The sequence below is a fragment of the Octopus sinensis genome, linkage group LG20 (assembly GCF_006345805.1).
Source record: "Octopus sinensis linkage group LG20, ASM634580v1, whole genome shotgun sequence".
Classification (NCBI taxonomy): domain Eukaryota; kingdom Metazoa; phylum Mollusca; class Cephalopoda; order Octopoda; family Octopodidae; genus Octopus; species Octopus sinensis.
This window is the reverse complement of record NC_043016.1, coordinates 14,150,883-14,161,199: the sequence shown is the minus strand read 5'-3', so window position 1 is coordinate 14,161,199 and position 10,317 is coordinate 14,150,883. Positions and strand designations below refer to the sequence as shown.

General features: G+C 38.0%; 1 protein-coding gene across 1 annotated transcript in view; it reads right to left on the bottom strand.

The window, feature by feature from the left end:
- LOC115222686 (WD repeat-containing protein on Y chromosome-like) overlaps positions 1–10,317 on the bottom strand; it is a 69,286-nt gene continuing 58,969 nt past the window's right edge. The window contains exons 23-25 of the mRNA XM_036511515.1: positions 5,514–5,670; positions 3,057–3,166; positions 1–307 (exon numbers count right to left, since the gene is read on the bottom strand). Coding sequence (XP_036367408.1) covers positions 145–307; positions 3,057–3,166; positions 5,514–5,670 — 430 coding nt within the window. The 3' untranslated portion in view covers positions 1–144. The remainder of the gene's footprint in view (positions 308–3,056; positions 3,167–5,513; positions 5,671–10,317) is intronic.

Sequence of the window (10,317 nt, the reverse complement as noted above, 5' to 3'; positions counted from 1 at the left end):
TAAAGGACAGAGGTGCAGGCCACCTCTTCTTTGGTTATAATTGATTGCATATTTTCTTTTAACGAAATATAAACAGTTATAAAAGTTATTTTCATTTATACACAAAACAAATATCGTGAAAGATTTTCTTTTGTTTTTTTTAAATCAGTCTTTCATATATTCAAAGTCAGTGCCAAAGATGTCATCTTTCCTTCTCATCAGACAAGAAGGTATTTCCAAATCAGGAATCTTGTTCAGTTCATGATAATGTAGAATTTTATATATTCCGTTTACTGTATCCGATGCATGCACTTTTCTTGAGTCGATTCTGAAAACATATATTAACATTACTGAAGATGAAGTTGATAATAACATTAAAAATAACAAAAAATACAAAAAAAAAAAAGAAGAAGCAACAATCAACAGAAGTTCTTGTTGAGTCCAAACATCATCTTAGTTTCTGAGAGCACAAGACAATTCATGTTATTGCAACTGTGTCCTGGGAAAAGAGAATTGAAGAAGCACAAGAAGGGGAAAAGGGAAAAATAGCTGCATGAATCATTAAAGGACGAGGTACATACTAGTGAAGGTGGACAGTCAAGGGTTTGCAAATTGTTCCCTTACTAAGGCCTATGGAACTCCGTGTGAAGAAGAAGGGTCATCAAGAGCAGTTTGGACACTATAGAGAAAGCATCTAGATGGTTCTGGCTGAAATGAGGTGGCCAGTGTGGCCTGAATGTTATATGGACATAGGCCAAGGGGTGATCAAAATGAATTGTGTCACCTGGGCAGAAGTGTTTGATGCAAGACTTGAAATATACCTACTGGATCAACCTTGATAATATACCTGAGTATGGTTTTGTGTAGAACTCCCCATCATAATTGTGATGAGGGGTTACCTTGTGCAAGACAAGGGGAAATAGTCTGTGAAACAAACATGACAATAAACAAATTACAGAAAAATATAGATGGATTTAGTAATATCTGAGGGGAAAAAGATTATGTATTTGGCTCTAAAATGTGTCATACAATTAAGCCATGGCTGACTACATTCATCAACTGAATGCGAAGATATGTCTGATAACAGGTCATTCCCCATACAGTAGACCTTATGAGGAAAGGCATTCCAGCCTGATCATCTTATATTCTTATATATCCAGGGTTACATTCTCCAAAGTGTCCTTTCATTTTTTAAGATAGTGAGTAAGGTCAAGGTACATTTGACTTATTTCTAGCAGGTCGTTCTCTCATTAGCTTGAACAGCAAACTACTTTAAATGGTACATGGTGCTTCCAATAAGTCATGTTGTCACTGGTATAGGACAGACTGTCTTAAATTTTATGAAAAGTTTTGTATGGAATGGATAAAAATAACGTGGGCTTTATCTTACAGAAGTCACAGTACTTTATTTCTTTCTTTCTGAAATTCTGGTACTTTGTCCTGAATTATACATATAATGTTGGCAGAAACTGCTATGATGTTCCCTATTCTGGAAACCAAATGTTAATTTTGGGTTTGATTGTAATATTTTTGTATTATGATTTTCACATGTTCTGCACATGGAGAGATATAACTCACCTTTACATTTTTCATGACGTACGACTAATGGAATTTATTGCCATTCTGCAAATGAGGGAGGTGTTGTTTTTTTTGCAGCTCTGGTTTAATGTTTTAATGGTGAGTTATACAATATACCATGTATAACCCCTTTCTTACTGTTGTATATTATTCTGTGAGCTAGTAAAAGCATTAGTGAGTCAAACAAAGTGCTTAGGCATTTCCTCTGGTGCTTTACGTTCCAAGTTCAAATTCTATCACGGTCAAATTTACCCTTCATCCTTTTGGTATCGATAAAATAAGAAGCAGTTTAGCACCGGAGGTTGATGTAATCAACTAGCTCCCCACCCTCATCCCACAACATTTCAGGTGCTTGTGTCTGATAACTCAAATCCAGCCTTAATTGAGCAGACCTATAACCATTCTAGCCATGATCACTTCAGCTCTTTATATCTCTATGACTACATTGTTCAATATGTCGTTTTATTTTAAAGTCATTAGGGGTTGTTTTGAGGAAGATATTGCTGCTGCTATTTCTAGCAGATAAGGCTACCTCATTAGTTCACCTTTTTAGCATTTTTAAGGTGGTTTGTTATTAGTTGTTCAACAAGACATGCTTTTTTAAAAATTCCTGGTTGTGGTTGCATGTCGGTACTTTGGTAGAATTCTCTTTATCAGAAGATATCATGCTTAATACTTTTATCAACATAAAGCGGTGAGCTGGCAGCAACGTTAGCACACTGGGCGAAATGCTTAGCAGTATTTCGTTTGTCTTTACGTTCTGAGTTCAAATTCTGCCGAGGTCGACTTTACTTTTCATCCTTTCAGGATCGATAAATTAAGTACCAGTTGCATACTAGAGTTGATCTAATCAACTGGCCCCCTCCCTACAAATTTTGGGCCTTGTGCTTCGAGTAGAAACGGATACTTTTATCAACATGTTTGATGATGCTGGGTATACAGTTTATTGCCTGTTTTAAGGTTTCCATTAACTGACAAGCTCAGATTCTATTTGTTGAACCTTAATTTCTTTATCCCCTGTACACTCACTAAACTATTCAAAAATCATGTCAGTTTCCCTCGTTATGGCCCACCCTAATGATATCACAAGCACTGTCTGTGTGTGCTTCCCAGTTGATTCATAAGCATCAACATTATCAAAGTAAAACCAAAACCACCAGATGACATTTAACCATTTAGCATTCAGATTAATTTATCAAATGTAATGCTTATTTGTCAGTGTTTTTAAAAATTAATCATGTAGTATGTTGTATCATCAAAATTTTGAAGATGGGATTGTTTATTGTAGGGCAGATGTAAGAGGCTGAACCTGGCCAGTTTCAATGGAAAAGGAGTAGAATATTTGCTCTGGATATGACCAATTTAAATGTTAAATTATTAACTTTTTGTCATTACTGTTTCTCAGTCTATTTACAGAATAAACACATTCATCCATAGAAACACACATCACTGTAAGCATACATAAACATAGATAAAAATAGCAAATAAATTATTCTTGCCTCATTGCTTTTAATCCCTGGATTAATTCAGCCTTTAGTTCATCATGTAAAGAAACATCTGCTTCTTTGGATGAAGTTGAAGAAAGAATTTGATAATTAGTTTCAACATTCTGAAAGGCAAAAGAAGAAATATAAATAAAATAAAGATTTTTTTATGCCCGAAACAAGTTCAGTTCATGCTTCTGAGAATATTTTAATACTTTTTTGTGATATGTAGTTGGCAGGGCCATTAGGGAAAAGAAACAGGAATGGAAGGACTGGAGGTGTGATGGTAGCAGAGAACTGCATCTGATCACCCGAAGGGAAGCTAGGAGACCTGATTATTTAAACAGAGGGGAAGCAAATAAGAAAAAAATTGCCAATGTTCTGCATCGTGAGGACCAGAGATTTGAAATGTTTTGTATTGCAAGACAGTGTGTGAGAGAGAATCGTGATGTCATAGGGAAGAAATGTGTCTGCATGGATGATGGCTCACTTGCATTTAGTGATGCTGCAAAGAGAGAGACTTGGAGACGCCACTATGGAAGGTTGCTAAATGAAGAGAATGAATGGAAGAGAGTCTGCTGAATGTCGACCCAACAGAAGGACCAGCTACTCGAATTGACAGTACCTTGGTAGATAAAGCAATTAAGGGCTTGAAGACAGGGAAACCCCCAAGCCCATCAGGAATCACCACAGAGATGCTTAAAATATCTGGCGGTGTCAGCTATAGCCTAATCACCCATGTAGTTAACCAGGTGATACATGATGGAGTCATACCCAATCACTGGTGTAGTAGCACCATAGTCAACTGCTACAAAGGTAGAGGTGACACTTTAGATACAAATAATTACAGAGGTATCAAGTTGTTGGATCAGGTAATGAAGGTCACGGAGAGGGTCATAGCCCAACTGATTAGGGAAAGAGTCAGTCTAGACGAGATGCAGTTTGGGTTTGTGCCAGGGAGAAGCATAGACCCAGGAAGACATGGAATGAGGTGGTGAAGCACAACCTTCAAATGTTGGGCCTCACAGAGGCAATGACAAGAGACCGAGACCTTTGAACATATACTGTGCTTGAGAAGATCTGTCAAGCCAAATGAGATCATAGCTGTGGCTAATGCCAGTGTCACATAGCTGGCCCATTTAAAAGTACCCTTCAATCGTCAAGCAATATGCCGTGCTTGAAAAGACCTGTTGAGTCAAGTGAAATCATAGTTGTGGCCAGTGCTGCCTGACTGGCACCCATGCCGGAGGCACGTAAAAGGCACCATTCTGGCATAGTCAATGCTGGTGCTACATGACTGGCTCCTGTACCAGTGTCACATAAAAAGCACCAATCAAGCCTGGTCAATGACAGTGCCACCTGACTGGCACATAAAAAGCATCCACAACAATCTTGAAGTGGTTGGCATTAGGAAGGGCATCCAGCAGTAGAAACCTTGCCAGATCAGATTGGAGCCTGGTGCAGCCTCCTGGCTTGCCAGTCTTCAAACTGCCCAAGCAATGCCAGCATGGAAAGCAGATGTTAAATGATGATGATGATGATGACTTTATTGTGATACACAGTTGCTCATCGTCGTCATAGTCATCAACAACAAAAGGCATACATATATACTTTCTCTTTTTTACACACTCTCATTAAAAATCCATAATTGGCACTCTGTCAGTTACAGTGATGTGTGTTTCAGTTGATCCAAAAAATGGAACAGCCTGCTGGTGAAATTAACCTGCAAGTGGCCGAGCATTCCACAGACCTGTGTACCCTCAACATAGTTCTCAAGGATATTCAGCATGGCACACAATGCGACAGGGTTGGTGCTTTTGAATTTCAAGTACAACTAATTTTTGATCAGCCAAGAGGACTGGAACAACATGAAATAAAGTGTCTTGCTCAAGAACACAATGCACTGCACATACATATAGAAGTATACATATAAAAATAGGTATATACTAATAGATTTGTATGAGTCTTTTACTCCAGTGAATTCACATATTGTGACTAAAGATATAAATGTGTTCTTGTAATAATTATATAAGAAAAATAATCTTCCAGAACAATTTAGAACAAGGCGGCAAACTGGCAGAAACGTTAGCATGCCGGGTGAAATGCTTAGCGGTATTTCCTCTGCTGCTATGTTCTGAGATCAAATTCTGCCGAGGTCAACTTTGCCTTTCATCCTTTCGGGGTCGATTAAATAAGTACCAGTTATGCACTGGGGTCGATGTAATCGACTTTATTTGTTTGTCCCCTCAATGTTTAGCCCCTTGTGGGCAGTAAAGAAATAAGAAGAACAATTTATGTGAGATATTTTACCAAGAACTTAAAAAAGCAATTCTAGAAAACTACGTCTTAAAAGTGAAACTTTAACAGGGAATGCCAGTTCTCAGAGTTTCTGGTACTTTAAACATTTGAAAGAACTAAACGAATGCAAACATAAATGAACGAGACAAGTGCAAAAGTAAATAAACGACGTACATTAGTTGCTTCTGATTCATCAGGTTCTTTTGGTATTAGACTTATATACTCTGGTAGACTTAAGGCATCCGTTAAAACATCAAATGGAATTAAAGGATGTTCAAAGGTTTCTGGCTTGTGAATATTCCACAGATTGTTTTGACCAAAAACACCTATATATTAAAAATAACAAAAGCAAACAACACAATATTTAATTCAACTATGAAAACAAATATGGTATCATCATCATCATCATCATCATAACATCTACATTTCCATGGTTGCATGGATTGGATAGAGTTTATTCTGCCCTTCTTGTGGCCAACTTTGGCCCATTTCCAAGTATTGTAGTATCTTCCACCCTAAGGTGGTGAGCTGGCAGAATCATTAGCACACTGGGCAAAATGCTAAGCAGCATTTCGTCTGTCTGTATGTTCTGAGTTCAAATTCTGCTGAGGTTGACTTTGCCTTTCATCCTTTCGATGTTGATGAATTAAGTACCAGTTGCATACTGGGTCGATCTAATCGACTGGCCCCACCTCCCCCAAAAATTTTGGGTCTTGTGCCTAGAGTGGAAAAAGAATATTTCCTTATGGCCAAACATGTTCTCACAGGATATCAGAAATGAATGACATTGCATGTATAACAGCAACAACCATTTACAGCTATCACATGATATTAAGGCAAGGAAACACAAACAGAAACACACAAACACATATAAATATATATCCTCATTTATATATATATATATATATCATCATCATCATCGTTTAACGTCCGCTTTCCATGCTAGAATGGGTTGGACGGTTCAACTGGGGTCTGGGGAGCCCAAAGGCTGCACCAGGCCCAGTCTGATCTGGCAGTGTTTCTACAGCTGGATGCTCTTCCTAACGCCAACCACTCCAAGAGTGTAGTGGGTGATTTTATGTGCCACCGACACAGGTGCCAGACGAGGCTGGCGAACAGCCACGCTCGGATAGTGTTTTTTTATGTGCCACCGACACAGGTGCCAGACGAGGCTGGCAGACGGCCACGCTCGGATGGTGTTTTTTATGTGCCACCGACACAGGCGCCAGACAAGGCTGGCGAACGGCCATGATCGGATGGTGTTTGTTACGTGCCCACAGCACGGAGGCCAGTCGATGCGGTACTGGCTACGGCCATATATATATATATATATAAAACATAATTAGAGGATAAAATCATAGGCCAGCATATAACCGTGGCGAGCATTAATATACCTGCTACACATTGCAAAATACAATCGTATATACAGAAATCAGTGCAAATTGTGTTTAAAAACCTAGTGAAGGTTGTCAGTAGGACAATTTCGAATGTGTTTTCAAATAAAGAGATTTTCAACACTGCAGACCCCTATTACAACGAGGCTTTGGCAGCTGGTGGGTTTAAGGACCCTACATTATCAGACATCCCTTTCTCCTCTCACTAACTCCTGGTATCTGCCCCATCCATTCCTACCCACTTTGTGCCTTGAAGATCCATGCTCACATCTCATCACCAATTTTCAGCTACTCCTTATTCACCTACCATAAAGTTCCCTCTCCCTGCTCAACGTCCATAGTCTTGTAAGTTCCTTGGTAATCTCACTAGTGCCAGTGGTATGAAAAAACACCCAGGACACATTGTAAAGTGATTGGGAGTAGGAAAGGTCATCCAGCCATAGAAACCATGTCAAACACTGCAACATGGTGCAGTGCTTGGACCCATCAGATCCTGTCAAACCATCCAACCCATGTGGCATGGAACAAGGACATTAAATGACAATAATGACAAAGAAGAAGAAGAGGAGGAGATAAGAAGTTCTTATAAGCATGAAGAATATATTGCAAAGTCAATGAACAAAAAAAAAAGAGAAAAAGAAAAATACAAGACAAGGTATGTGAAATTTTAGCAAAAAATGTTTTAGTTTTACACTTAAAAGGGAAGGAAAAAGTTTAAAGGTTTTCAACACCAGTCTATCATCAGAACAAAAATATAGAGTGTAAAAGAAGGAAAGTGGTTGAGAAAGGAGGGAAAAAAATAATGGGTGTATGGTGTAGGGTTAGGGGCCTGTTGGGAATACTGTTCAATGAGAGGGAGTTAAGGTTAGAAGGGGCCTGTGTGTGTGTATGTGCATGTATGTAGAGGAGTGTATTTGTGTTTTGAGATGTGCATAGAGGGATAGTGCTGTTTGTATGTGTGTGTTTGTGTATGTGTGTGTGTGTGTGTATGCGTAGAGGTGTGAGAGTATGGAAGTATGGCACAGGGTTAGTGGTAGCATGGTAGGGTGGGTGTGTCAGTGTGTATGTGTGTTAGTTCATTCACAAAACCACCTCGTTAATTTTCTTCCCTCACAGAACTAAATAATTAGTTGTTTTTTTTCTTCTTTTTTCAAACCATGTGTCATATTGTACTCAGCACCCTCGTTACTCACTCATTTTTAACTTCCTTCCACAATGCAGCATCTCACACCCATCCGCCTCCAGCCTCCCTGCCACACTCATCCCCCTCCCCCCCTTTTACCTTACACTCATGCCTGCTTCTACCACCTCACATTCTTTCCTCAGGCATTGGGTATCACACACATACCCAACAACACCTCACACCCCCAATCAATGACAATGTACTTGCACACCTCTACACACACACACATATACACCACAAAACCACACACAGCACTCCCCATCCATGCCCATCACATAGACAATCCTCTATGTGCACACTGCACACTCACTCCTTCTCTTTCTTCATTCCTACTCTATAGAACTGTATTCCCATCTGGCCCCTAATCCTTCACCTCTTATCCACGCCCCTTTTAATCAAACATTTTTCCTTTATCACACCCTTCCTTTACTTTTCATTTGATGAAGGACTCGCATCCCAAAAGTGTGCCTTGTCCTACACAAGCCTTCACCACTGAAAACAAATCATTTATGTATGTGGTCTATGACCTGTTCATACATTAAAATTGTGTGTGTGTGTGTTCATATATGTATATCATCATCATTTAACGTCCGCTTTCCATGCTAGCATGGGTTGGACGGTTCAACTGGGGTCTGGGAAGCCCGAAGGCTGCATCAGGCCCAGTCAGATCTGGCAGTGTTTCTACAGTTGGATGCCCTTCCTAATGCCAACCACTCCATGAGTGTACTGGGTGCTTTTTATGTGCAACACAGTTTTATTCAGACTTTCTGGTACTCTGAATGTCAAATGAGTGGCTAGTCTTCAGCCATTGGGGTCTGATTGAGAGTTCAATTGAAGGGAGTCAATATTTACTCCAGGATGTTAGCCTGAATGGTTGAGAAATGTCACATGGTATAGAGGTTTGATGTCACAATTTCAGCAACAAAAATTAGTTGGAAAACACTGCATGGTGTACAGGAAATTGACGACATAATGGACAAGAAATCAGTTGTGTGGTAGGGGGGAAAGTAGGAAGGGGTGGTAGATGTGGGGGTATATATGTACATGTATATGCCTGTATATTTGTGTGTATGCATCTGTGCTTATATGAGTGTGTATGTGTGCTTAGATGTACATTCTCTAGACTAGCCACACACTTGAAACACGGGGTACCAAGGATTCTGAATCAAACTGTTTTGATCTGCACATGTAACTCCCAATGTGTTGAGTGCCCTTCTTTAGTTTGTCTACTCACTCATATATCATCATCATCATCGTTTAAAACGCCTGTTTTCCATGCTGGCATGGGTTGGATGGTTCAACTGTGGTCTGGGAAGCCAGGAGGCTGCACCAGGCTCCAATCTGATCTGGCAATGTGTGTATTATATATATATATATATATATATATATATATATATATATATATATATATATATATATATATATATATTTATATATATATATTATATATACATACATATAAGTCTTCAATCCCTCTACCCCTACCGCTCTCCTCTCCTTCCATGTGACAGGTGTTCGCCCAAGCCTAATCTTTCTTTCTCGGTACAACTACCATCTGTGTAGCATCTCTTATATTCCTTCCCATGCCTTTCATCTCTTATGTCCCTGCCGTAAGGCTTCACTTCCACACACGCCAGCTTAATTAAATTCATCCTTAGTCGAAAGACACCTGTTGTTAATGTCCTGTTGTTTGTATTTGTAATTGTGTACCATTTCTCTGTTTTCTTCATCCTTGTTTTCATATACATTTGCTTGCTTTCTTTCAAAGAATCTAGTGCTGTTAGCTTAGATTTTCTTGTGGCTGACTAGATTAGAGCAGTCTTGAGATTAACCGGCCAAAATTGCAAAGATGATCTGGTACTTGACGGAAGATCAAAAGCTCCGAATGACCTGTCCTTGTTTTTTCCTGTCCTTTTTTTGTATCATCTAACTGTCCGAACGTTTTGTTGTTGACTGTTATGTTCTTGTTCCATTTTTGTCTTGTTTATATATATATACACACACCACACACATATATACACATACAATATATATTATAATATATATATAATATATATACACATACAAATATATATCTATATATATATATATAATATATATATATAAACACATAAAATATATATATATAGTATATATATATATATATATATATATATACACTACAAATATATATATATAATATATATATATATTATATATAATATTATATATACACATACAAATATATATATTATATATATATATATATATACACTACAATATATATATATATAATATATATATATATACACATACAAATATATATATATATATATATATTATATATATATATATATAATATATATATATATATATATATATATACATACAAATATATATATATATATATATTATATATATA